General features: G+C 39.0%; 5 protein-coding genes and 1 long non-coding RNA gene across 11 annotated transcripts; 2 read left to right on the forward strand and 4 right to left on the reverse strand.

Annotated features, from left to right (window-relative positions):
- Nucleotides 1–1,363: 1,363 nt before the first annotated feature.
- On the reverse strand, nt 1,364–6,276 carry bpgm (2,3-bisphosphoglycerate mutase). 2 transcript variants are annotated; one of them, XM_088418071.1, is made up of 3 exons: nt 6,166–6,276; nt 4,709–5,325; nt 1,364–3,650 (listed from the first exon to the last, which is right to left on the reverse strand). In XM_088418071.1, the coding sequence occupies exons 2-3, from the start codon at nt 5,307–5,309 to the stop codon at nt 3,475–3,477; spliced, it is 777 nt and encodes a 258-aa protein (XP_088274197.1). In that variant the 5' UTR covers nt 5,310–5,325; nt 6,166–6,276; the 3' UTR covers nt 1,364–3,474. The 2 variants fall into 2 exon arrangements, with proteins under 2 accessions (XP_088274197.1, XP_088274196.1); XM_088418070.1 differs by lacking the exon at nt 6,166–6,276 and adding an exon at nt 5,415–5,578.
- Nucleotides 6,277–6,389: 113 nt separating this feature from the next.
- On the forward strand, nt 6,390–7,611 carry LOC148422884 (uncharacterized). Its single transcript, XR_015865974.1, has 3 exons — nt 6,390–6,533; nt 7,204–7,366; nt 7,476–7,611. It is a non-coding gene; the product is annotated as an uncharacterized LOC148422884 (long non-coding RNA).
- Nucleotides 7,278–8,487, reverse strand: LOC148422885 (troponin I, slow skeletal muscle-like). Of its 3 annotated transcripts, none has more exons than XM_088418073.1 (5): nt 8,454–8,487; nt 8,245–8,376; nt 8,088–8,177; nt 7,453–7,626; nt 7,278–7,364 (listed from the first exon to the last, which is right to left on the reverse strand). In XM_088418073.1, the coding sequence occupies exons 2-5, from the start codon at nt 8,368–8,370 to the stop codon at nt 7,278–7,280; spliced, it is 477 nt and encodes a 158-aa protein (XP_088274199.1). In that variant the 5' UTR covers nt 8,371–8,376; nt 8,454–8,487. The 3 variants fall into 3 exon arrangements, with proteins under 3 accessions (XP_088274199.1, XP_088274202.1, XP_088274198.1); XM_088418076.1 differs by having other exon boundaries at nt 7,278–7,358; nt 7,435–7,626; XM_088418072.1 differs by lacking the exon at nt 8,454–8,487 and having other exon boundaries at nt 7,278–7,358; nt 7,432–7,626; nt 8,245–8,391.
- A 3,015-nt stretch (nt 8,488–11,502) lies between these two features.
- LOC148422886 (troponin I, slow skeletal muscle-like) lies at nt 11,503–14,663 on the reverse strand. Of its 2 annotated transcripts, none has more exons than XM_088418077.1 (6): nt 14,632–14,663; nt 13,411–13,523; nt 13,206–13,337; nt 12,098–12,187; nt 11,832–12,002; nt 11,503–11,754 (listed from the first exon to the last, which is right to left on the reverse strand). In XM_088418077.1, exons 3-6 carry the CDS (start codon nt 13,308–13,310, stop codon nt 11,668–11,670), a joined length of 453 nt encoding a protein of 150 aa, XP_088274203.1. In that variant the 5' UTR covers nt 13,311–13,337; nt 13,411–13,523; nt 14,632–14,663; the 3' UTR covers nt 11,503–11,667. The 2 variants fall into 2 exon arrangements, with proteins under 2 accessions (XP_088274203.1, XP_088274204.1); XM_088418078.1 differs by lacking the exon at nt 14,632–14,663 and having other exon boundaries at nt 13,411–13,452; nt 13,520–13,629.
- A 225-nt stretch (nt 14,664–14,888) lies between these two features.
- Nucleotides 14,889–17,906, reverse strand: LOC148422887 (troponin I, slow skeletal muscle-like). Its single transcript, XM_088418079.1, has 5 exons — nt 17,586–17,906; nt 17,433–17,522; nt 16,164–16,334; nt 15,988–16,095; nt 14,889–14,975 (listed from the first exon to the last, which is right to left on the reverse strand). The coding sequence occupies exons 1-4, from the start codon at nt 17,688–17,690 to the stop codon at nt 16,009–16,011; spliced, it is 453 nt and encodes a 150-aa protein (XP_088274205.1). The 5' UTR covers nt 17,691–17,906; the 3' UTR covers nt 14,889–14,975; nt 15,988–16,008.
- A 2,527-nt stretch (nt 17,907–20,433) lies between these two features.
- LOC148422888 (interleukin-17 receptor A-like) lies at nt 20,434–26,557 on the forward strand. 2 transcript variants are annotated; one of them, XM_088418068.1, is made up of 13 exons: nt 20,434–20,937; nt 21,275–21,700; nt 23,104–23,153; nt 23,254–23,278; nt 23,684–23,827; nt 23,902–24,020; nt 24,081–24,201; nt 24,320–24,367; nt 24,474–24,628; nt 24,792–24,869; nt 24,947–25,019; nt 25,178–25,276; nt 25,598–26,557. In XM_088418068.1, the coding sequence occupies exons 1-13, from the start codon at nt 20,745–20,747 to the stop codon at nt 26,326–26,328; spliced, it is 2,262 nt and encodes a 753-aa protein (XP_088274194.1). In that variant the 5' UTR covers nt 20,434–20,744; the 3' UTR covers nt 26,329–26,557. The 2 variants fall into 2 exon arrangements, with proteins under 2 accessions (XP_088274194.1, XP_088274195.1); XM_088418069.1 differs by having other exon boundaries at nt 24,795–24,869.
- The last annotated feature ends 24 nt before the right edge of the window (nt 26,558–26,581 follow it).

A 26,581-nucleotide genomic window follows, 5' to 3' on the forward strand; every position in this document is an offset into this window, starting at 1 on the left:
TATCAAAATGGTTCACGAGGCTTCATTTTTCCATCCCCACTCAGAAGTATTCATATTCCGAACGTAAGTAGAATGACAGAAAAGTGTGTGCATAAATCTGTTTTCAAAAAAGACCCATTTTTGGCCATGGATTTTGAAGTTATTGAATTTCCTGCCCCAAAAGGAAGTGAAATGCACTTTGGAGGAAAGATAAACTGATGAAGTTTACACGAGAATTTGTAGTCGAGATCGATCGATTACTGATTTTTGGAGCTGATATTCATTTTCAGTAAGAGGAAAAATATTGGATGTCAAAATTAAAAATAAAAATATACCAATTACGCCTCTAGATGGAATAATTTTGGTTTGCATTTTTTTTTAACTATACACATCTTTTATTTTATAAACCAATAGCTGCCTATTGATTTCTACAGTAAAAACAATATTTAAAATGGGGAAATGTCACTGATCTTTGTTTTAATTTGAAAATAAATGTCCTGTTTCTCTTTTTCATACAAATTTTAAACAAAAGCTCCATGACAATAACAGTTTTAAATTGATTTATGATCAGATTGGGCGCCGATAATCCATCGATCCCTACTTGTGATAATAAAAACAATTCAAATAAACCAAAAATTCAAATCTGGGTGCACACGCAAGTCAATTTTGTGCAGTTTTTGAGATGATCTCGTCATTTTCATTGAATTTGTGAAAGTTTGATGCTTCATATATTTACACGGCAACCCTCCTAAAAAAAAAAAAAAAAAAGCTAAACAAAGCAGCAAAAGAAAAAATAACATTGCAAATTAAAAAACGCGGACACCAAAACAAAGAACACAAAGCAGCTACAAATATTTCACAAGCGGAGGAAAAACAAACGGCGACTTACCCGAAAAGCAAAACCCAGAGAGGCGTGACAACTTGAAAATAAGAGCAGGAGAGCAAACAGAGCTTTTAAATTCAACCTGGAGGCTCCGGCTCCACCTGCTTCTTGAGCCTTTTTTTTTTCTATCTCTTTTTGAGAATCACGTGTCAAACATACGGCCCGCGGGCCGGTTCTGGACCGCAAACGGGTTTAATCCGGCCGATAATTGGACGATTGTCGAGCTATCCCTAGTACACGAGCCAAAAAAAAATATACATTTTCCAAAATATGTCCCAGAGTTTTATTAGCGTGATTTACTATTGGCCATCTGATTTTTTTTCAACTCATTCACTCCCAAAAACGTTTTTTTAAGTTTTTATAAAGGTGTCCAGAAATTCAATTTATATCTTTTTGTTTTGTTTTTTTTCTAAAATAGGCTGATACTGAAGGAGGATATTTAACAAAAGGCCACATATCAGCGCCGATAATCGACCTATCCCTAGCTTTGCTAAATAAAGCCAAAGTGTGACTGAAACAAGCATTTTTTCATGGAACACTTTTATTTGCTTCAAGGAAAATCAAATCCAGTTCAAAGGAGTGACAAACAAAATAATGGCCACATTTTCACTTTTCCCAGGGAAACCAAATGCAACATTTGAACATTTAAGACAACATGCTACAAATCGCCAAATTTCCGGCCCTTCCCATGGAAACTGAATGCAACTTTGAACATTAAGACAACATGCTACACCATAAGTGCATTTTGTTTATTTTGCAATGGAAAAATAGTTCATTTGTTGAAAAACTGAAACACAATAGCGCCAAAGTATTTGTACCATTTCTTACTAAATCCCCACAACTTATCTATCCTTTTACCAGTGCATACGAAAAACAAGTGGCGGTTGAAATGCAAGCAGTAGTCTTAAATAGCAGCAGATTGCTTTACATTCACCGACGAGATGGTGCGGTTGGAAGACTTTGTATTTCTTGACTCCTTTCAGCATTTTGTAACAGATTAAGTGCATCAAAAACAACGAAAACATCAACGACGACGCCATTGGCTAACTCAAGCATAGCTTTGAAATCCCTGAAATGTTTGAACGATATCTTTCCTTTATTTATTTATTTTTTCGTCAACAGGCAAGTCGCTTCAGTGCAGAGTGAAAATTCCGGACTGTCCGCCGCAAGGGAGTCAGGATTAGTCATACAGTATTTTTGTAATGCAAAAAAAAAAAAAAAAGTTCTATACACACACCTAGGGGTATTTATTTACTCAACGGTGACATCCCCTGTTGTTTTTTTTTCCTAGGGGGGGTCAACACGGAGGCGTCGGCACATATAAGTAGATTGACACAATGCTAACACTGAAGGCAACTGACAGGTAGTAAAATAATTCTAAGCCATGTAACACAATTGGCTGACGAATTTTAAAAAGGCAGCACCACTTGTAGCGAGAACGATGAAATTATTTAGTTAACAAACCACGTAATGGTCGTCAAATAGGACACAAAACAAGAGAGCCACAGTGCTAGGTCAGACGCGCGCATTCATTTCACATTAACTTTTTCGTCGTTAGCCCGGTAAAACTGGATAAATGACGTCAATAGCCGTCAATGGTACTGGATGAGTTTGGACTTATTTACTGCCAGCGCAGGAAAAATTTATGTTCGACGTATACAGTCGTCAATGGTATTGAACGAGTCTTATTGACTCCCGGGCTGGTGAAAACGGATCTTTAACGTCAAAAGCCGTCAATGGTATTGAATGAGTCTTATTGACTCCCAGGCTGGTAATAAACAGATCTTTAACGTCAAAAGCCGTCAATGGTTTTACCTTATTCACTATGAACCCAATCAAAAAGATGTTTAACGTCAAAAACCGTCCACGGCAGTGAATGAGTTTTATCTTATGCACTGCCAACAGAGTCAAAAAAGATGTTTAACGTCAAAAGCCGTAAATGGTAGTGAATGAGTTTTGAATTTATTCACTGCCAACCCAGGAAAAATGGGTGTTTGACGTATATAGCCGTCAATGGTATTGAGTGAGTCTTATTCACCGCCAGGCTAGTAAAAATTTATCTTCAACGTCAAAGGCCGTCAATGATCGTGAATGAGTTTTACCTTATTCACTATGAACCGTCAAAAAGATGTTTGACGTCAAAAGCCGTCAACGGTGGTGAATGAGTTTGTTTATTCTGTGTCAGTAGAAATGATGTTTGACGTCTGTAGCCGTCAATGGTAGTGAATGAATTAAGACTTCTTCTTCTCTCAATTCAGTCGCAACCAGTTACTTTTTCAAATTCTCATATTAACCCGTTCACTGCCACAACATTTCAAATGGATTTTTCCAGCGGTCAATGGCAGTGAACAAGTGAAAAATTCATCTTTAACGTCAAAAGCAGTCATGGGTAATAAATGAGTTTTCAGATGTTTTTTTTTTAAATACTCATATTAAGCCTTTCACTACTAGGCCAGATAAAATGGAAGTTTGACAAATAGAAAATTGAATTTAGACGTCTACAGCCGTCAACGGCACCGAATGAGTTGACTTAAATCGCTGTGAGAATATGAAAAATGTATCTCTGGTGTCTATAGCTGTCAACGTTAACTGAAGAAAGTCTTGCATCCAGTTCAAGTTGCCACTTTGGCTTTTCCCTGATCCTCCACCTTTTTGATGGCCGCCTGGATTTTCTGCTGGTCTCCCAGCAGCTGGCGACCTTTCACGGGCTTCAGTTGCGCGTCCAGCTCCAGCAACACCGGGATCCCCGTAGGCAAAGTCACGCCGGCGATATCCTCGTCTGAAATCCCTGTTGGAAACAGGAACAAGAATGTTGGCCCACAAATATAGACCAAAAAAAGAAAGTCCATTACAGTGGACACTAGGACTTAGTTGGGTAGCTATACTTAGCCAAAAGATAGAGACTAAAAACAAATGTCCATTACAACGGACACACTAGGATATATATATATATATATATATATATATATATATATATTAGTTTATATAAAGTCTAGGTTCTAAACTGAGAAGCCCACATTAAATGTAAAGTAAGAGAGAGTATTATCAAAGGTCAAAAATGGGGGCTCAACGTAACCTAAACTACACGGCCTTTATGAGCAGGGTCAAATGTCCATTTCTGGCACAGCATGACATTTTGACATCATGTGGGAGCTCCCGTTTAATAAAGAACTAAAATGTTGCGCGAGATATCGTGAGCTCTGTTTGCAAAATATTTCAAATTTTAAAAAAGGTTTTGAGCTTCACGTAGTGCTGCAAATACAAGGAAAACAGCAGGGGTGCCAAAATTGAACCCTGTGGAACGCCCTATGACAGTGGAGCAGAGCGGGCTAGCTAATAGCATCGGTGTTGTGATGATATGCCCTCTGCGAATTTGCTGTTTTCATTCAAGCGCATTTTGTGATAACACATCACATAATTCTTTATACTCTAACTCATTAACTGCGAGCTCAGTTTAACTGGATCTTTGACGTCAATAGCCGTCAGTGGCAGTGAATGAGATATTTTACGGGTGATTGGTTGAATGCTCAGTTGCATTGTTGGCTTGTGGTTCAGGATTGTTTTGTTTTTGTTTTTTTGTGAGTTGTTTAGTTAGTTTGTTACCTGAATGGTTAGTTTTTTTTTTTTTTTTTTTTTTAAGCTAGCACTGTTCCTTGTTAAATCATTCACTGCCAGTCCAGTTAAACTCTATGTTTGACTTTAATGTGTGTGGCCCAGTAATATTTAATTGACGTATGTAGCCGCCAATGGTATTGAATGAGTTTTAAAAAAAAGACAATATCTTAGTGTGTGAATAGCACATTCTTGTTTGCACATGCATGCTGAGTGTGTCAGCAGTGGATGAACCTTCCAGATGTTTGAGCAACGCCCTGCAGCTGTTCCCATGGGCGGCGATGAGAACCGTCCGGCCCCGTCGTATCTCGGGCACCACGGCGCTTTCCCAATACGGCAGCAGCCTGGTCAGAACCTCCTTCAGGCTCTCGGCCCGAGGCAGCTTCTCCTTCTCCACGTCGCACGTGCCGTATCTGCGATCCGTGTAGATTTCGCTAAAATACGGGTGCGATTCGTCGATGGGCGGCGGCGTGACGTCGTAGCTCCTCCTCCACAGCTTCACTTTCTCCTCCCCGTGCCGGGCGGCCATTTCGGCCCGGTTCAAGCCGATCAGGGCTCCGTAGTGGCGCTCGTTGAGGCGCCACGACTTGACCACGGGGACCCACTCCTGCCCCATGGCCTCCAGGACCAACCAAGCCGTCTGGATGGAGCGGCTGAGGATGGAGGTGAAGACCATGTCGAATTTGAAGCCCTGCTCCTTCAGGAGCCGGCCGCAATCCCGGGCTTCCTTCACGCCGTCCTCGCTGAGCTTCTGGTCCACCCAGCTGCAGAATCGGTTCTCCCGGTTCCAAGCCCCCTCGCCATGCCTCAGCAGAAAAAGTTTGTACGTGGACATCTGCAGCAGCACAACCCTGAGCATACACGTCAAGTTCAACTCAGGAAGTTACTAATTAAACTTAGAATTAGTCAAATACTTAAATTCCTCAAATACAGGACACACCTGTGTATAGGACCCAAATTACCAGGACGCATCAGCAGTTTAGCAACAACGTCAAATGTTTATTAAATAAAGGTTTCAGATTTCCCACATTGTGAGCAGTCATTGATTGCTTCGCCAGTATTACGTTAAGAAATGTTGCCGTTACGAAAAGCGTTAATTGTCATTGCGAAAAGCGTACCGTTAAATTACGGTAACACATTTTTTTTACATTTGCGGTAAAAAAAAAAAAAATAACTGATACTGTTGTTTTTACACGTACATTTTGTAAGTGTAAAATCGACAGCATCGAAACGTTTTTAACTGTAAATGCAGAACACGTGTTCCCGCAATTTGACGCTATTTTTCTGGCAAACAAATTGCCTGCATTTTACCGTAAAAACCGCATTTTTTTTCATTACACTACGCAGGCTCAATTTTGATGCAAGCTTAAAGGTTAAAGTTGATCTCAGGAGGCTGAAAGTGAACCCCGAAAGTATCACTATCCTATTATTAGAATTTCTACATGAGGAAATTGAGCATGATCCCTTGCAATCACATTTTAGTGCGTGCGTCGAAAGTGCTTTTTGACGTCATCTCCACGATTCCGCGATGCTCGTAAAACGCTTTTGTAAATTCAGCACAACAAACTAAGATGCTAGCACCCCGATATAAAAACCACAGCAGGCGCGTGAGCGGCATAACAAAAAAGGCAAATCGGGAGCATTCACACAAACAAAATTCATCAAACAAAATTGTAAACAAGTGAGCTTACCCTATGTGGCTTTGAAAACCGCTGGCGATTTAGCTGCGACACTGTTGACAATATTTAGCACAGCCATGAAAGCGTCTGCAAGATGAGATGATGAGTGACGGCTCGCTGGACCAATCAGAATAGCGGAGGATGGAGCATCAGATATGCCCATATTTGGAGGAAGATTTAAACCAGGGGAGGGACAATGTCATGGCGCCAACAACCAAAAGATTTGCTTTCAAAATGGCTACCAAAACATGGTTACGTTATATTTTGTCTCAGTAACTTCTTGCTTAAATTCGTAGTTTTTTTTTTTTTATACTAGGGCTTGGTATTTAGTTTTAAAATAGGTTTGAGCGTTGAATATTTTCAATTTCAAACATAAACAGGTACTGTACGTGTTTCCCTTTTTTCAGCTTTACTTTAGTATTTATTTTGCTGATTTTCTCATGTTACTTCACACATTTGAAAACACATAACTATACTCTATTTCTGCTTATTAGTTTCGAAAAAATAAAGGAAAAGATGTTTTAACTTATTTTGCTTCTCAGTAATTAATAACTTAATGCCCCGAATTTGTAAATCAACATTTTCAACTACTGCATTATGTACATCTTGGCACAGTAATTTTTGTTTAGATAATGAATGACGTCATTTATATAAACGAAAAAGATAAAAAAGGCTAAATGCCTTAAATGCTGATTTTTAAACTTCACTGCTGCAGTTTGTCATGTCTTGGTCATTAAAAAAGTTGGAAGCAAGATGCTAGCACATGAATTAAAATTACATTTCAACAGGTAAGTTGATAGAAAACGTCACTCCCTCTCGATTGGCATTGTTTAAACAATTTTTATTTGTTTTAGTTGTTTTCCATAAGACTAAATATACAGTACTTGAATCATAAACAGTGACTGGGAAAACAATACACAAATTTCTTTCAATTATTCTTTTAATCGACGAAATAATCGATAGAATAAGAAATTCTAAAACTAAAATCAAAACTGAAAATATTTGATAGTGACAGTCCCCTTGCATTGCTTCTGCTTTTTTGCAATACAGAATGATCACACAGATGTTTTCGATACCCGAGCGTCGGTTACTCAAGCCATCGGCATTATTGGCAAGTCTGTCGTCTACTGGCCAGCGTTGAACAGCTTCATCCTGCCCTCCATACCCGACATGGCGTCCACGTTCTTCCGCCAGTCTGTCACTTCCTCTTTCTGTAAGAAAAGTTACAAGACGCTTTGTCATGTATTTCTCATATTTAAGTCGGTACGCGTGTGAAACAACTGTCCGCAAAATTCTGACCTTCTCCTCCTCTTTCTTCACAGTCTTGAGGTTGGCCTTGAAGTCCACCGACTCTTTGACTTTGGAGCCCAGCAGCGCTCCCAACATTGCATCTGCAGACACTCGCACCCTCTTCAGGTTGGGCCTCTTCATCTTGCCCTTCAACTCATAGATCTTCTGAGACAGGTCCCGCAACTTTTTTTTTGTTTTAATCCATCCATACCCACCCAAAAGAAAAAAAAACAAAACTTTGTTACTGTAGATTCTAGTCACAATACAGACTGAGATATTGATTCATACTAGTGATTCTCAACCCCATCCTAATTGAAAGCAGCCTTTTCAGTGTGATGCTATCAGTTTCTGATTTTATGAACTTTGTACCTAAATTTGTCGTAGTTGTGTAACATCATCTCCAGCCAGAATATCGCATCATTAATGATGCAAAGAAGTCACTATAATATAGTTTCTTTATAATTTGCTCCATGTTCCAATTAATTTACTCTTGATTTGAAAAGATAAGGGCATTACAAAGCCTTAAATTCGATTTCTGATACCTGCAGAGATCCTGTTAAAACATCACGTACCCCCAGGGCTAGCCGTACCCCCAAACCACTTGTTTATAGCATCGATTGGTCGATGCCAACTACAACACTTACCTCAATGTCATTTTTGGCCACCTTTAAAGCAATATCGTAACGATCCTCATCGACCACGTCGATCTTCTGGTGAAGCTCTTTGCAAAGATTCTATTGACATAAACAGTAAAGTGTTATGTACTGTATGTACACTAGAGTTGGATCATTGACAACGTACCTGAAGTTCCTGTGTGGACAGGCCTGACAATTGGAGTTCCGGAACTCTCTCGGTCAGGATTCTTTCTCGTTCTTCTCGTCTTACTTGCTTGTCGTTGTCCAGCATCACCATGGCCTTCTTGAGCATTTTGGTCTGACCGGATAGCATTTTGTTACAATCTGTGACCGCGGCCGGCGATTATCATGATTGAGGTCCATTTGTTGGCCTACCTTCAAAAAGAGTCTGCGAGATGCAGATATTTTGGGTTTCTGGAAAAGAACACGGTGCGTATATTCAGAATTTTGGGGTGGCAAAAAATAAATTAATATGAGGACTACATAACTGAGTCAAGTCGTTGACAATTTTATTTGAAAGTTCCTCAAATAACACATTTTATAAGAATGATTAAGGATGTAACTATCATAGTATTTGCAGACGTCCGCCGGTTTTGAGGATCTGCCGATATTGGATCCAAACGTTTGTACCTTTGCAATGCATTAAAGGTACAGTGTGTAAAATGTAGTGACATCTAGTGGTGATCTAAGAGAATGCTACAATTTTGACGCATGTGCTATTGTAGGAAAAATGAAGCCTCATGAAGCATTTGGTGTTTTTTGCCCCTCTAGATGGCACTGTTAGTTTAAAGATGCTATAAAAATTGAATACATTTCCAATAATGCACCTCCATTTTTAAACCGAGCGCCATCTAGAGGAGTAAAAAAAAATTACACGCAGTTCAAGAAGCTTTGATTTTCCATCACTAGCATGCGCGCTACGGTGTCTCAGCAAGACCACAATACGCAAGCCTACTAACATTACCTTACATTTACATTTAAGTTGTTTTTGTTCAGAAACATTTCACTTACTGAATTGATGATTATTATTATTATTATGATATACATTGAAATGATAGAACATGCTTTTTTGCATTTTGATAAAATTAATGTTTTTTTTTAGTGAATTCACTTTTAGTTTGCCACTAGATGGTGCTAAACTTTGACACTGTCCCTTTAAGAACAGAAAAAAGTGCCATTTTTGGGCACTATTTTGTTTTTAATGTAACTCTGTCTTCACTTTCCGAATTAAATCGTTTTCATGCAGTAGACGTTACCATTGTTTCAGGTTCTAGATTAACCTTAGCTTCCTATGACAACTACCAAAAAGTTCATTCGTAAACTTTGTATTATTTGGTTAATTTTTAGCTCTTAAAAAAAATCATAAATAATAATACAATGTTCTTAAAACCCGAGTATTTTTCCCCCCAATTTGGATCTGCTGAAAATGTCGTAATTGGGCCTGATTTCTGCTCTACGAAAATAACGGGATAATAAAACACCTCACTTTTTTTTTTAATTTATTATCAGTTATTGTTCACTTAATCCTGGCACATAATTTTGAATTTCTAGTATTTGTTGATGCAGAATAATAATTTTTTTACATTAATTTTGACTTACCGACGACCTGAGCGCAGAAGCAGAAGTTGACATTGATTCATGGGGAGAAAGTACAGGGAGATTGTTTATTTAAAAAAAAAAATAATAAAATTTGAGTAATATTAAGACAGGGATGAATAATACTCACGCGTCAGACATAGCTCAGCTCTTCTTGCGTCTCCTTCTGTCAGGAGAGAAATGAAAAACAACTCAAGGACTTTCCAAAGACAAGTTACGAAAGTATAGATGTCAAATATTTGATGCTAATACGTATTCAAATGAAGCTTTTGACAATACTTGATCAGTTACAGTACGCAAGACATCAACTATAAAGAAAATTTTATAAAATCAGATGAATACATGGTCAAGACTCAACAAAAATTTCATCACATAAACGATCCGATCATCATATATTTTTATATCATTGAACATTTTATTTTTATTCTTTTTGTCTTACCTTAGACAATATGCGACAAAACTACTGTCCGGCGTCTTTTCCAAGATGAGGAGGGCACAAAGACACTGAATATATAGATTCCAACGCCCTTGAGAGCGACTCTCCAAAATAGACACTCTGTTCTCACCATTCTTGCCCGACGTCGTGTACGAGGTGTGAAAATGTCCACCTCGGAGATTTCCTTATGGCCTCCTTAAGGACTGCTTTGGGGGTATAGCGCCACATGGTGGCTTTGGAAGGAATGAATCATTCCTTAATTGCTCTTTCATCAATCCTGTAAAGTTATTCGGGTTCTAAATGTAATCACAAAACAAGTATTACATTTATCTGGAACGCGAATAAGTTGTGTACGTGAATAATTCAACTTTAATGTCAATAAAATAAACGAAAACTACTCACCGTTTGAAGGTACCTGTGCTGTAGGGGATAGGAACACATTTGCAGAGCGGTAGTGACCTCTAGTGGTGTTTTGGGGTGTTGCTGGAATGATTGTTCAGCCATGGGCACTAGCAATATTTTTAATTCCAGTTCCTGCTTTGTGTAGACCTGCTTTGATTCCAGTCTTTTTTCTGCTTTATTACATTCCCCTAAATGTTTATTTTTTAGCTAATATGATTATGTAAACTATGAATGACATTTTTTTCGCAGAAGCTATGAATCACACATCATTTTACAACAATGACAGAGAATTTTAAAGAAAGACCTTTAGTAAATATTTCAATATACAGCATTTTTGCTTGAAATTGTAAGAAATGAGTATCAGGCTCAAACAATTGCCATCGTGCTGACTGATACGAAAACTAAGGCCAGGTATCGGTCTGATCCAGTCTTGGTATCGGTACTCGCCCATCCCTACTTATGATTATAAAACTGTTTTATGATCAGGTAGCAAACTATGTTTTTTTGTGATTTATTTTTAAATCACATAAAATAAATAGAAAGGCGTAGGGGCCTTTTTTTTTAACCGATTGACCATGGTAAAAAAATATATCATGCCAGCATTTACAAATTATCTATACAGAATAGTTTATTATATTAAAAAAACTGCTTTGTTAAGTCTTTGGTTAAAAGTGATGAGGCAAATTAGGACTTTTTTCACAGTGTCTACTCTCAAACATTTTTATTTTTTGTCATTTTTAATTTTTTTAATAGCATTGCGGTACGTATCAAAATGTATTTTCAGAATACACAGCAGACCTCAAAAATGCGGTTAGCTGCCCACAAATGGCCCCCGGGCTGCAGTTTGGACACCCCTGGCATAAAATGACTTCATTTGTGAATGAAACTACACTAAATCTTAATAAAGCCAAGAAAAGATTCAGCAGCCTCATGCGTAAAAGTCTATGTTTTATTGCTGTCAAATAATTACCACTCTCTGTATTTGGCACCACAAAAGTCAGTTTTAATAACTTCGTAAAACCTTTGTTATTATCATAATTATCACATTCTTTCCAAGCATTTTGAGACTATGAAGGAAATACAGCGTACTTCTTACAATCAGGAATATGCAAGAGCAATGAAGTCATGTGGTTTTGGCTTACTATTTATCCATCTCTACTGGGCGGCATTAAACAGCTTCATTCTGCCTTCCATACCGGACATGGCCTCCACGTTCTTCCGCCAATCAGTCACTTCCTCCTTCTGTTCACCGGGGGAACATCATCAAATGGAAAGTTTACTTTGCTGCCGCGTGGAAAGGTAAACAAACAGATTTTTACCTTTTCTTCTTCCTTCTTGACGGTTTTAAGGTTGGCCTTGAAGTCCACTGACTCTTTGACCTTGGCGCCCAGCAGGGCCCCCAACATGGCATCTGCGGAAATCTTCACCCTTTTCAGAGCGGGTCGCTTTTTACCCTTCAGCTCGATGATCTTGGCGCACAGATTCTCAAGCTGAAAGAAATCATTAAAAAAAAAAAGATGAACTCCATGTGGTTAAACAAATTCCTCGGTTGTGACCGCCTTTAAAATGAGATTGATTTCCAAACCTCTAAATTGTTCTTGTTAACCTTGGCGTTGATGTCATAGCGCTCTTCATCCACCACATCTATTTTATGATGCAGTTCTTTGCACAGAGCCTATGAGACGGGCGAGAACCATCAGAGCTTGCAAAAGGAGAAATGCATGACCAGTACTTAATGTTTGCCTGCATTCATTAAAAATGTAAACAGCATAATTTTAGAATTGCATTTGCATGCCACAAGATGGCAGCAAATGATAGCAAATGAATTCATAATATCTATCTATCTATCTATCTATCTATCTATCTATCTATCTATCTATCTATCTATCTATCTATCTATCTATCTATCTATCTATCTATCTATATCTATCTATCTATCTATCTATCTATCTATCTATCTAATATATTTTCCAGACTCTCTCTCTCTCTCTCTCTCTCTCTCTATATATATATATATATATATATATATATATATATATATATATATATATATATATATATATAGTCAAAGTTGAGTGTGCCCCACAGTGGAAATTTATGGAAGTGCGGTGCAGTATGTTGATACGGTATCACCAGTGCTTGCAGAGTTGACTCAATATTTAGATGGCAAGGTAGCGATTGCTGTTTTGTTGTTTGTTTTTTACTTTCTTGGCAGTATGAGGAGGTTTTTGTCTTAAAAATTGAGTGCCAGCTACAGGGGACTGCGACCTGCTAAGAACAATTAAAAAACAAGAATGGTAGTTATTTATAGTTAATACACGTTTCTCAATGCATCAAATATTCAATGTTTTGTTTAAAAATAAAATATATGCTGTTCAATGAGGAAAAAAGAGGTGTAATTTGAATACTGTGATCCCGTGACACTGATGTTTTTATCATACCGTCATAATCTAACACTGGCCAATGCTTGTGAAAGAAGCTTAAAAAAGTCTTTAAAAAAATGCAGCCCTAACAAAAAAAGACCCAAGGACAATGTTGAAAGGTGTCGGTATGAAATATGAAATTCAATACGCGCAGCATACGTAGATGACAGAAACGGCGGCAGGCATCTCCCCCGCTGCGAACATTGCGTGCGTTTGGCAGCGGCGTGTGGAACATTCAGAGCGGCACGTTGTTGGGGCGCACGCACGTACCTGCAGGTCCTGCACTGACAGCCCGGACAGCTGCAGCGGAGGAACTCGCTCGCTCAAAATACGTTCCTTTTCCTGACTCTTTGACTCTTTCTCCTTCTCCAGCATCACAGTTGCTGCCTTGAGCAGCTTGGTCTGAATCGAGAAAAAAAAATGGAATCATTGTGGAACTCATCAGCGAGACAATATGAGGACAAAAAAAGAATACCTTTAGGGTCAGTCTGCGAGATGCAGAAATCTTGGGTTTTCTCTGCACAAAAATTCTAAAGTTGCATCAAGTGTCCCACGGTTAACATATAACAAGAAAAATGACTTACCGGTCTTTGGTGGAGATTCAAGGGGGAACGAAAAAGAAACAAGTTAGAATGTGAGCAGTAAATAGAAATTAATTAATTGAACAAAATAATGATTTCTTACGCCTCAGACATGTTGGAAGATTTTTAGCTGCAAAAAAAAATTCACAATTGTAGCATTAAGAGAATTAAGTCCTCAACGCTTTACGTATTCCCTGATACTGATTCCAAGAGCCGATACCAATTTTGATACACACCATTTTCCCAGGGGAAAAAAAGACATTATTTTAATGAAATATTTGTCTCATCCAGCACAGTATTAAAAAAATCATGGTGGCATTTTCTCTTCTTTTAATTTTTTAATTGAATTTCATCATCTTAAAACTGCTTCAGGGCTGATAGTAATATCGACCGCCATTGAGAGGATTGTTCCTTTGAAAAAAGGCTGGATATCGGTCCAATATCAATGCTTGGTATCAGTACTCACCCATTCCTACCAGCTACAAACTACCAAATTTTAATAGGGATTGGCGAGTCCCGATACCAAGTATTGGTATCAGGCCAATACCGGGTCTTATTTTCAAGATATTGATACTCGCGATGCCAGCCATACTCTTATTGGCCATTCTCTTGAAGCAGCTTCACAAATCCAAACCAGAAACAGCAAATACTAGGAAAATGCTTGACCTGTATATTCCACTATAACGTTTTTCTCATAAAATTTTATGAAATTGATAGCATTTTTCTATTCACATCATTTGTAAATTGCTCCAAGAGAAGGGCCAATTCCTTGAAATAAATCCAGGTATCGGCCTGGCACCAATACTTATCACTTTGTTATCGTTCTGGTCCAAGTTCAGTTGTATTTAACTTAAGCAATGTTATTTTAACCTGGTCACAATAAGTGCTGGCTCCAAAAACAAAAATCTTAGCAACTTTGCAGCTTCTTAGTCATCCCGGTCATCATAATCAATGCTTCTCATTTGTTTTTCAATAGAAATAGACTTCTTAAGTGTTTTGTATAACAAACGTCCTTGAATCCAGTCAAAATATTCAAATATGCATGAATTCAAATAAATGATCAATTCTGAGCGGTGATTGCTCTTTTCTTACAGGGAAGGAAAAACGCGTCGTACCTTTCTCGTGTGTGCAAATGAAGCTGTTGAGGTGTGCAGCGTCCGTCTGGAAGTGGCAGGAGGAGTCTCACGGGTCACATCCAAGGACTTCTTGCGTGCCTTGTGAGTGGCCAACTAAAATAGAACTCCCGCGCCAAAATCGGGATGCTGTCAGCTACGATTCTTAAAGTCGAGCTCGAATTCGTTTTGAAACAGGTCATGCTGCTCTTTTCTTCAGTTTAAAGGTAGAATATCACAAATTGTACAAGACAAAAGAAGCCAAACCTAAAAATGTGTGTAGTATTTTAATTAGAGATTTTTAAATTGGTGAAATCCACCATTAAAGTTCCTGCACTGTCCCAAACCTGTAAACAGAAAAAAAGAAAATTCAAATAATTAGCAATGTCTGTACCAAATTACAGTTCATCATAATTCACTTCCAGTTGCAAATTAATTTTATACAACCTTATATTTTGTATATTTTTTTACATATAAATTTAGTGTTTATATATATATGTATATATATATATATATATATATTATTCATTCTGTGAGTCATAACTCAAAAACAGTCATGAAATGAATGAATGAGAACACCATTGTTGCAGCTCCTTCTGGTATGCACAACTTGACCATTGGGGGGCAGTGTAATATGTTCAATCCAAATATAAGAAGAGTTTCAATAACTACTTTCAATGTCCCCGTAACCCACTGCGGTAATCTTTTTTTTTTTTTTTTTTAAACAGAGAATATATATGAATGCTGTAGTGCCCAGCAAAAATATTATGCCCCACTTTTTATTTTTCATACCAGGATTGGATCTTGTATATAAAGGATTTGAGTAAAGGCTAGATCTCATTGAAAAAAAGAAACAATGATAGTGATGTAATGGTATTTCTCTTATACGGAAAACATTTTGATTTGCCTAGCTTTCTCTCACATTTTTTTAAACACAGTTCAGTTGTATTTAACTTTTACATACATTTGAATTTCGTCATTTGAAACTGCGTGTTTAAACTGAAATGAACTATGTTATTTTCATTACAATTTGTACATTAACCACAAAACTAAACGCAAAATCTAAAACTTGAGCAGGGATGCGGATATGGCCCACCAAATTTATGAAATTTTCTGGGTGAAAAAAGGGGCGCGGACGCATTTTTTTGAACCCTTATATCCCAGGGACTACTGAGTCAATCTTCACAGATGAGGTATTGTTGGAAAGGGAATTCCACAAGGATTCCCAATTGTAATTCGAAGTGCACTTTTATATGGGGTACAATAATAGTCATATTTTTTTAAGAATACATCCCGGATGAATTTCCTCCACGACCGTTTTTTAATACCGGTGGCGATGGTTCATTCACACCTACTCACAATTCACGACGATAAGTTTGGTTACTGTCCGGCGTTAAACAGCTTCTTCCTGCCCTCCATTCCGGACATGGCCTCCACATTCTTACGCCAGTCAGTCACTTCTTCCCGCTGGAGAATCATAAACATCCTGTCATGTTCTTTCTGCGTACACATAATGATTCCGCTTTCGGGTTTACTTTATCGTCCTCTTTCTTGACGGTCTTCAGGTTGGCCTTGAAATCCGCCTTCATGAGTTTGGAGGGGTCAGAGTAGGCGCCCAGCATGTCTTCGGTACTTTTCTTCACCCTCTTTAAGCTGGGCCGCCTCACCCCCTTCAGCGAGGCAATCTTCTGTTTCAGTGATGCAATCTGAGGCCAAAATCATCATTGATGATGTCATCGTGGAGTTTATTTTTTAATAGTTTTTTGTAACAAAAGCAGATTTGCGTTCAGGCATCTTTTTGCGGTGTGGAAATCACTTTCTGTGGAACATTGTTTTTATGACAAGATCATTCTCAAATCTATTATATAGTCAATGGGTTCTTTAAGAAGTATGACCTGGGAAATGGTTTTTCTTTTCTTCTGCCATGTACCCCCAAACCAGTGCAAAACCTTAAAACTGAGTGCACTGCCATTTGTAATATTTGTAGTGGTATCTCCACGGCCACGTAACTCCAGTAGATCGTGTGACATCATCGTTTTATTTCTGGCTTGTCAGCAGGAAAATGGTGTCACTAAGGACAATGCAAATCTGTATAAAACTTAACAAAAAAATCATGACTACACGATACCGCAATTTTTCAAAATGTAGCTTCATGTTCCAGTTCATTTGCTCTTAAATTGAAAAGCCAAATGTACCACGCCTGACGCGGCATTTAAAACGCCTAGGAACCCCCGACCACACTGAGTGTTCCGTTTATTAATTTAATAATAAGTGATGGGAGAGGGGAGTATGAAAAAAAAAACGTTTAGAAAAGTTGGAAAATATCTATAATGGGTTCATGGTTGACGGTCCCTTTTTTGTTTCTGTTAGGCACCCACAGCACAACAGCGGTGTATTTACATTTGCACTTGAGTGTACTAAAGAGCGGGATGCGATGTGATGAAGTTTACAATATGCAATCTGTAAAATGATAACACATTTGCAACGTGCCTTTCTAAGCTTAGCCGGAGATGATAGGCGTCTAAGTGGGTCACACAATAGTGTGAATTTGTACATGAGGACCCACCTGCTGCTTTTAAATTAGCTGTGTGGGAAACCGCCCGTTTGTGTGCTATGGTACAATTTTATTACGCACCTGGGTTTCCAAATATATGCTCACACTTTGTATTCATATAAGTTCAAATTGTAAATCCTATTCAGCGTGCTTGAAATGAATTGCTAACCAATCAAATCCCAACGCTTGGTCGGTGTTAGTCAGATTTAATATTATCGCAGCGATTGGTCAAAGTGTTAACATACTTTACCTCGTTTTCATTTTTATCCACCTTCATCGCTATATCATAACGTCCTTCATCTGCGACATCAATTTTTCGGTGGAGTTCTTTGCACAATTCCTAGAAAGTCACAAAACATCGGTTGCGTGTCGAGTCAAGTTTTGGCCGTCGCCGTCTTGCCACCTGGAGTTGTTGGACCGACAGGTCTGAGGTCTTAGGCCGGGGGAAAAATTCGCTAATGAATCGTTCTCTCGCCTCTTTTTTTTCTTCGCTTTCAGCCAAAAGCATGGAGGCGGCCCTCCTCAGCAAGATGGACTTTAAAGGAAGAAGGCATTCTGGTGATTGTTGGAAAAAAACTCATATTCACCAAGTTTTGCATCTGCTGGACTCACCTTCAAGTGCAGGCGGCGTGTGGCTGAATATTTTGGTTTTCTCTGTGAGGTAAATCACTACGCTTTACACATATTCTATAAACATCTTATTGGGTGAATGCTGAGAGATAAGTATGGATTAGAATACAAAAAAAAGTGTTGCGCTATCATGCTAACGCTCCTAAAAGATGCTACATCAGATGCGTTTCTATCGATGTTTGTTTTATGTGGCTCTTCAAAACTCAAGTTAACTGGTGAAACTACTCAAACGAGTCTTCGAGTAATTCGATTGACTGTTAAAAAATGCCAATGGATTTTTTTCTTCTGCTTAGGGTACCCTGTTACAATGTCAGAAAGAAGTCAAGCTAGCTGCGATGCGTAACTTCAAAATAAACCGTAAAATAACCAAATAACAAAAGAACACCAATGCCTTGGCTTACTTTTATTTTGAAGTAGATCCTGGCAGCGTGTCGCACCATCACGTCATATTTAACTCGTCACTGACATCAACAACACGATGTTGTCCTGAAATTAAGTTCATTTGCGAATTATGGCAATTAAGGATGCTTAAAAAAATTCATTACACTGACATTGTTTTATACAGCGTATAAAGCAGCATGTAGCGCTAACAGCTGTGAGCAGAACTAGATGCTAGCAGTGTTTGTGGCTAGTAGCCCTCTACTGCCCCCTACAGACTGTGGAGAGCCGTCCAATTAACTTTCAAAGGCAGTTTATTGGACGTAAATGACTGAAATGGTCGCAGTTTCAGCTGACCACTTTTTTAACAATGGACGCTATCTCAAAGGTGCGGTTTTGACATCGCGTCATTTAAACCGAGTGGCCAGATATTTTTCTAAAACCTCGCTAATATTTCTAGAATGTAAAATAGTCTGCTCCCATGCACAGTTCATATTCAAGTAAAAAATATTGATTAAAATATGTTGATAAAAAATGATAAAGGGAAATATGTTTTATCGTCTCATGTATTCATAATACTTCTTTAAAAATAAATTTACATATTTTGATTTCATATGTAATTATTCTGTATACCAAAATATTTGATATCTCCAGCCCTACTCAAGTTCATAAAAATCCATTTGACGTCAGTTATTTTTCCGGAACGTTTAACCGGTCTCATAGGCTCAGTACCTACAGCTTTAATTTTGCGGGGCTATTTTGACTTAATATCTCTCAACATTCACAAGAAAATATCTCATTAGTGTTAGAATTTAGTTGTACTCACAGGTCTTGCATGGAATATGTGACAGAAAATCAAACAAAAAGTTGGATGAGAACCAAAATACGACGTAAGGAATTATTCAGAAAATAATAGTACTACTCACCCTTCTGACATATCTGCAGTTTATTGTAGCTTTGGAGTGAAAACAAAGTTTGCATTACTTTAATCTTGCATGATTTCCTTTAGTTTTGTCTTCATTTCTAAATCCAGATGCATATTAGTATTCTTTCTTTGACTAGATCATCCTTCTAATTCTTACCAAGAAGGTCATTGAGCTGCTAAATTTGACAACATGTTCCAAACAGCTGCCATGGCCTTCAAGTGCTCAGACGGCCAAATTTCTAAAAGCACTTGAGAACCGGCCGACTCAAATTTAAACTTATGTAAAATCTGCTTGAAAATGCTCCACTTTACTCACCTTCTACACTTTATAATTTTTTCAAGATATCAGAATTATGACAAGTATTTAAATGCCTCTGTCATAATCACAACCAGTTAAAATGATAAGAGTGACGTGGGGATGAACGTTTGCGCGAGCGGGTCGAGAACGCCGTTAACATCCGCCGCCGCGTCGGCGGGTCAAGTCTCGGGTTATGTTTCCGCACTTAAAGAAGCAATGCGAGAACGTCAAGGAGCCGGATGTGTGAATACCAAATAGCCGGAGGCGTTTACGGCTCCCCCGCATTGAATCCCAACCACGCAAACGAAGTGAGCCGGAGACCCTTACACCTGCCAAGGTCCAATAAAATCTCTCTTTTTTTTAATAATAGTGTGTTCAACTTACCTTGAAGGTGAAGTCCATCAAAATTGACTTATGCATTGACGCACCGGCATCTCTGCGTGCAAATATATTCCCTTCCACTCCCGCCTGTCTGTCGACGCATCACAATGGAAGCATTCTGGATTTGGTCCAGAACTAGGACACATTATTGCGTGTTATTATGCAGCACAAGGACACACTTTGTACAGTATGTGCCTCAGATAAGTGGCAGCTCAGTCATCCTCTTTGCAGAGATCAGGTGCGCAGAATATGTTTGGTGTTTGGTAAAGTCTACACACCCTGATTCAAATGTCATGTGTAAGGTATTTAGTGTCTGATTTCAGGGCAATAGGTGTGTGACTGTGATGTGTCAACGAATAGACAAGCTGAGAAAAAAAAATGTGAGAAGATTTTTGATGTTACACCACTAATCTTTGAGAAAGGGCTTTAAAAATTGCTCTTGCAAACCTCTTGTTGTCCCATTGGCAGAAGGTGCTGATCCTTCCAGCCTCAAACACTTTATTGATTGACTTTATTGAGGTCTAAATTACTCTTTGTTTTGAACAAGTTAAATAGGAGGCACACTGATTTTTTTTTTGTGAAAGCCCCGTCAAAAAATTGCGACATCTGGGGTAGATAAGTTGAATTTTAAAAAATCTGACTCCAGTCCTGATGGTGGCAGTAAAGTTACGTCGTGGGTTTTCCAAGTGACAGTCATCGAAGAAGAAAAGACGGAAGTTATCAGTACCGCAAAGAAGGTGGCATGAGTCTAGAGTCACCCAAGCCTTATTCCCAGTTTTATACGTACAACCGTGTTTGGCTTTTAAAAGTGAAATTGTTTCTTTCGCGATAATTTCGTCTTCGTCGACACGTCAAAGCGTCAACGATTAGCTTTAGCTTGTTAGCTGCTATCAAGAAGACAGCGGAAGTGGTCTCGATTGCTCCATCACTGCAACAGCGAGATCATCAGAATGTGTAAAGTCCGAATGCTCCGGGCTTTAGTTGCGAGGCGACTAACCGAGGCCGCCGACGACATATTCCGACTTTTTGAGAGAACAATAACGGAGTACGAGGAGGAACTGTGTCGCTCCAAACAAGAGAACGAGCGACAGCGACAGCTACTGGACGCACTTCTTAAACCCAGTGTGCAACTTCGCATCCAAGGTTTGTACTCTGCCTTTTATTAGGTTTTCCCATGGTAGAATGACGATGTAAATATAACAGTTTTAAAATACCAATAGTTTAATATTAATTTCTTAATATTGATGATGCAACCATGACGTAAACATCAATGAAGCAGTGGAACAGTTCCATTTTTCCAACCATTCATCCAACATTTCTTTCAAGTTAGCCAAAATTTGACTTTGAGGAACACTTGGATTGCAACTAAAGGTTATTTTAACTATTGATTAATCATAGGTTAGCAGGAAGCACATTGACTGAGTTTTATATTATGTGAAATACATACGGTTTTAATTCTAGTATTCATGACGTTCTGCAGATGTCCAGCAGCCGATCCCCGAGCAGCATGAGTGGCATGGCGTTGCAGAAAAGCAGAAAACACCGGAGCCAAGTCACATTAAAGTGGAAGAACTCTGGACCGGCCCGCAGCAAGAGACTGCAGACGATGAAGTCAGGTCCTCGCACGTTCATCACAGACATGAAACCAGAGAGCCGCAGCTCCAAATCGGCAGCGTCAAAACAGAAGCCGCTGAAGCATCACAACCGTGCGTCCGTTTTGACTTCCCGGCTGACCACATAACGTCCGATTCGCCGGACGAGACTCTTCACAATAACGCAGACTACCAGGCTCACGGCAAAAAATTTCAGTGCGCCGACTGCGGCAAGGCGTACGCGTCCAGGACGAGCTTGAAAAGACACGTCATGACCCACACCGGAGAGAGACCCCACAGATGCTCCATATGCGGTAAAAAATTCACGCAGCGCTCAGATTTAGTCATGCACTCACGCATTCACACCGGAGTGAAACCTTTCGCTTGCACGCTCTGCTGTTGGAAGTTCGCCAAAAAGAGCAGTCTGGTGTTGCATATGAGACGACACACGGGGGAGAGGCCTCACCGGTGCTCGGTGTGCGAGAAAAGATTCCGACACCGCTCCAGTCTGGTGGAACACGCTCGCGTTCACCTCCAAGTGAATGTTTACTCCTGCTCCGTGTGCGGCGCAGGATTCGCTGGGAAACGCGCTTTGGTGGCGCACAGGAAAACGCACGGTGAACAGCAGCCCCTTTCTTGCCCGCTTTGTGGGAAGAAAGTGTCAAGCATCAGTTACTTGAAGTTACACATGAGGATACACACCGGAGAGAAAATACACTTGGAAGAGTCTCACCAGTTAAATGAAAAACCAATTTAGCTGATAGTTAGCTTTGGTGACCTCTAGTGGACAACAAATGACAAACCAAAAAAAACATCTGAGGAAGTTGAGTGTCATCTTGGGAGAAGAACTTTACATGTCTGTAATAGTAAAAATCGTATTCTTTGTTGTTAGATTATTTATTTATTAACGGTGAAATCTCTACAGCAGTGCTTGTCAACCTTTTTTTCAATGATGTACCCCCTGTGAAATATTTTCTCTGCCATGTAGCCCTAACCAACGCAAAGCATTCTGGGATGCAAAAATAAAAAAAAAAAAAGACATAAAACAAAGTACTGTGCCATTCATGTCTGATGTTGATTAAAATTTGGCTCCATCTTTGTAGTGGTGTCTTGAGGCCAGTGGGTTGCTGTTTTTCTAAATATAATAGTAAAAATGGAGATTATGTTGCTGTCGTAAGATTAAAATAAGGCAACTTCTTGCGTTGATGACAGCTTTGCACATTTTCCGAAAGTATGATGGGGAAGTATTATTTCTATACACAACAAATTGATAGTTTAGTAGTTTCTCAGAGTTTGTTGTATTGTTGATGTTACTGTAACAAACAGAACACAAAATTATTGCACGAGTTCAACTTTCTCGAATTGTAAAATACTTAAAAAAAAAAAAAAAATATATATATATATATATATATATATATATATATATATATATATATATATATATATATATATATATATATATATATATATAATAAGTGTGTACCTTGTTGTACTACTGAATAAATACTGAATAAATACTGAATAAATAGCAGTAAGCTATTGAGCAATATTTCCTGTCAGTGTGGGGTCATGGATGATGATGGCACCTGATAATCGAGTTCTTGAGTGTTACGACATTTTTCAGTCAGTGAAGCAAATTTTGCCTCCTCAAATGACAGCTTGTTTTTTTTTCCTTGCACCATGATCCACGTTGCTTTTTTCTGCTCGTGTTTGGCAGCCGGATTTGCGGCGCTATCTTTCCTTTGGGTGCCGGATTGCAACCAATTGGTAAGGGTTAAAACACTTCCCTGAAAATACCTTCAAAAATTGTAACCGTGCTTTATGTGTACTTGTACTTAACTAAAGCTTATTTTTTTCTGTTTTACAGGGTCTGGATAGCTGCACGATTAAGTGTGAGTTTAAATCTTTCCATTAATGTAATGATCACCCTTGTAAATATGTCATGCATACTGTAAATTTTGGTCTATATGCCACTACTTTTTTCTCATGCATTGAAGCCTCTGGTTTATAGTTCAGCGCCGTTTATCTGCAGTTTTTTCTCTTTTCTTTGCTGACCACCAGAGGGCAATCTTCCAGATAAAGAAAGGGAGACAGAAGAAGATGCTTTCAAAGTATCGATTTGGAGTTTTAACTGCTGTTTTACCCCCCCAATAGTAAACACAATAGGCATGTTATTGTTGTGTTGGTATGGTATTCGTTCATGCATCTTAACATGATGCAAATTAAGTTTCTGTTAAATGTTGTTGTTGCACACCGTTGTGGTTTTTAGTCTGACATACGGTATTTTTATATGTCAGATAACTGCACAGATGAAAGCAAGGTTGTTCCCCGGCAAAGTGCCCCCACCGCACCTGAGTGGGGTCCAGACTTCGTGGGGATTGCAAAGAGCGCCCTTGGGTCTGTTCCCATTCTGAATGTAACCTGGAGGCTAAAATCAGATGGTAAGGAATATTTCAGACCCCGATCAGTGATTGTTTGGGAAAAAAAAAACACAATTAATATCTTCTTTTCCCAGCAAGTCTATTAACACTCCAGGGGACACGTTTGAATATTGTCGATAATCACACAAATCATAGTGTGTGTGCGTGCTTCATTTATAGGATCAAACAGCAGCTCAATCCCAATCATACAAAGGTAAGGAGATTTATGTTTTCATTGAATAGCGCCAACAAGTAACAGTATTTTCCTACTTAGTGGACTTTTTCATTATCTGGGTTGGCGGTGGAGGCCGGGTGTAATTATACGTTGTCGATTTTTAATTTACCACAACCGGATGTTGGAGATTACGCTATCACGAAGCAAATTACAATTCCAGGTGAGATTTTACCCCTAGAGGGCGCCATTACACATAATATACAGTAATCATATCTACGGTGTTCCCTTGTTTTTTATTTTTAATCGTTTCATTTTGTATTTTTTTTTGTCATGGCCAGGGTGCGATGACAAAATAATCCGGAACTCCCAGATGTGTTTTGAAAATGGTAAGATTTGTATTACATTTCAAAAAGAATAAGACACAAGAGCTCTCCCTTCCCACTAATTCAAATGTTTTTTTTTTATCTTCGCTTTCAATTATTATTATTCAAGGTAGTCTATGGGAGCCTCAAATTACGACTGCTTTGTCGGTGGGGAAACATCAAACGTTGTCCGTTGTTGTGGGCTTTGAGGTTGACGAGCATTCTGAGATCTACCAAGTTTCTATTCAAAATGATGGCATCTATTTGGCAAAGAATGTTTCCAGGGTAACCACAACATCATACTATAATTGACCTTTGTCTAACACACACTTCATTGCAAGTTATATTATTACTTTGTGCGGATCAGTGCAGAAAATGTCCTATTGTTCCCTGCCTCATTTGTTTTATTGTCTCAAATTGATATTATCTTATTATTCAATCTCATTAGCAGGAAAACAGAACATCTTTAAAGGTCACCTTCGGCTTGGGTGTGTCACAGCTCTTAAAATGTGAACTGATGATAATGGTGAGTTTGCTTTTGACCCTTTCCAAAAAAAAAAAAAAAAATATCCAAACTTGATGTTCTTTTTTTTCCCTACCAAGATTAAGCCATTTTTCACAAGGTGCATGAATGGCGGCTGTCGTCCCGAGCAAATGAATATTAATTACTGTTTGTGTAAGTACCTCAATTGCATGCATGGAAAATAAAAAGTACATCAGGGTTCAAAAATAATTTCAAATGCAACGAATAGACATTTACTAGGACAGACAACTTTAACTCTCCATGAATTATAGTTTGACTTGTATTATAAAAAATGTATCTTTGTTTTGTAGATTTTCCTCCACGGACTACAATGATTAAGAGTGTAGTATGGCTGGGATTTGTTGGCGTTTGTTTTGTTTTCTATCTGCTGTGGGCTACATCTTACAAAGGTAATAGAATTGGAATACCGTATTTTCCGCATTAGAAGGTGCACCTAAAATACTTTCATTTATTCATTTTGGGGGGGACGAAAACGTAAAATAACTTAATTGTAAATGTAAATGTAAATTCTTCCATTTCTACGTCTGCATTTCAGTTCAAAATGTATTTTTACATTTTTTTTTATATAACACTGTTTGAAATGTTGATACTTCTATTCTATGCGCCTTATAATGCGGTGCGCCTTATATGTGAAAACGGTTGTAAAATAGGCCATTCATTGAAAGTGTGCCTTATTTTGCTTTATTTTCAAATTTCCTTCTTTCCCTCAGATCACCTCAGCGTGTCGTCACCAGCCGCCGAGCAACAACCGCAAAGTTTCCAGGTGCGAGAAAGAAAAAAAGTGCTCATTCTTTACTCCCTCGACCACCCTTTATACAAAAACATCGTCCTCAAGCTTTGCGCCTTCCTGACGACCGAATGCGGCGCCGAAGTCATCCTGGATCTGCTGGATTCCACCCGACTGGGAATCTTGGGCCGTATCCAGTGGCTGGACTGGCAGAGAGAACAAATGCAAGGCTCCTCAGATAAGATCCTCCTTCTGTGCTCTCAAGGAGTGCGAGCAAAATGGAGAGCCATGTGCGGCGAGAGGCGGGTCCTCCTGAGGGAAGATCTCCGCTCGCCCACGGGCGACATGCTCACCCCGGCCCTCGGCCTCATCGTGCCTCATCTGGTGCGTTGTGTTTCCTACGAGAAGTACACGGTGGCTTACTTCGAAGACATCTGTTCAGCCGAAGACGTCCCCCCGCCGTTCAGTGTCGTGGTTCGATACCGGCTCATGAAGCAGTTCGAGGAGCTTTTCTTCAGAATCCTGGACGCCGAAAAGCACGGGCCCGGTAGAGTTTGGCACATCGAAGGACTTGCGGAGGGCGAGTATCACCGCTGCCCCTCGGGTAGAGCCTTGCAGGAGGCCTTAGAGACTTTCCGGGAGTACCAGATGAAGCACCCGCACTGGTTTGAGGAGGAACTTGTGGACGATTTGGAAGATGAAGAGCGAGTCTAATGATGCAGTATTTTTTTCAGTCATAGCTACTAATGGAGACCAGTATACATGAAAGAAAAAACACTGAATCAATTACCTCTCTCTCTCCATCTTAGCTCATTCTTAACTTGATTTCAATTGCAGTTTTCAGATTTCTGCTTTTTACATTTCTACTGCTATTCCAAGATATTAAAATATTGTGTTTGGCAACAATATTAGCGACAAACACACCAAAAGAAAGAATGGACTCCCTTCTGTGACCAGAAGAAAAATG

Source organism: Hippichthys cyanospilos, chromosome 6 (genome assembly GCF_059441005.1).
Source record: "Hippichthys cyanospilos isolate Australia breed blue-spotted pipefish chromosome 6, RoL_Hcya_1.0, whole genome shotgun sequence".
Lineage (NCBI taxonomy): Eukaryota > Metazoa > Chordata > Actinopteri > Syngnathiformes > Syngnathidae > Hippichthys > Hippichthys cyanospilos.

Coding starts and splice junctions, on each gene's coding strand:
- bpgm (XM_088418070.1), bottom strand. CDS start 5,446: ATGCGTCCTGGTAATTTGGGTCCTATACACAG. Junction 5,326..5,414: donor AATTTGGGTCCTATACACAG/GTGTGTCCTGTA, acceptor GTGTATGCTCAG/GGTTGTGCTGCTGCAGATGT. Junction 3,651..4,708: donor GTTGCTCAAACATCTGGAAG/GTTCATCCACTG, acceptor TGTTTCCAACAG/GGATTTCAGACGAGGATATC.
- LOC148422886 (XM_088418077.1), bottom strand. CDS start 13,310: ATGCTGGAGAAGGAGAAAGAGTCAAAGAGTCAGGAAAAGGAACGTATT. Junction 12,003..12,097: donor TTAACAAGAACAATTTAGAG/GTTTGGAAATCA, acceptor GATTTCTTTCAG/CTTGAGAATCTGTGCGCCAA. Junction 11,755..11,831: donor TCAAGAAGGAAGAAGAAAAG/GTAAAAATCTGT, acceptor CCCGGTGAACAG/AAGGAGGAAGTGACTGATTG.
- LOC148422887 (XM_088418079.1), bottom strand. CDS start 17,690: ATGCTTTTGGCTGAAAGCGAAGAAAAAAAAGAGGCGAGAGAACGATTC. Junction 17,523..17,585: donor TGTCGGTCCAACAACTCCAG/GTGGCAAGACGG, acceptor GTGACTTTCTAG/GAATTGTGCAAAGAACTCCA. Junction 16,096..16,163: donor TCAAGAAAGAGGACGATAAA/GTAAACCCGAAA, acceptor ATGATTCTCCAG/CGGGAAGAAGTGACTGACTG.
- LOC148422888 (XM_088418068.1), top strand. CDS start 20,745: ATGTGTAAAGTCCGAATGCTCCGGGCTTTAGTTGCGAGGCGACTAACC. Junction 23,154..23,253: donor TGCCGGATTGCAACCAATTG/GTAAGGGTTAAA, acceptor TCTGTTTTACAG/GGTCTGGATAGCTGCACGAT. Junction 24,202..24,319: donor GAAGCAAATTACAATTCCAG/GTGAGATTTTAC, acceptor TGTCATGGCCAG/GGTGCGATGACAAAATAATC.
- LOC148422885 (XM_088418072.1), bottom strand. CDS start 8,391: ATGCTATCCGGTCAGACCAAAATGCTCAAGAAGGCCATGGTGATGCTG. Junction 8,178..8,244: donor TGTCCACACAGGAACTTCAG/GTACGTTGTCAA, acceptor TTATGTCAATAG/AATCTTTGCAAAGAGCTTCA. Junction 7,359..7,431: donor TCAGAATTTTGCGGACAGTT/GTTTCACACGCG, acceptor TTACAGAAAGAG/GAAGTGACAGACTGGCGGAA.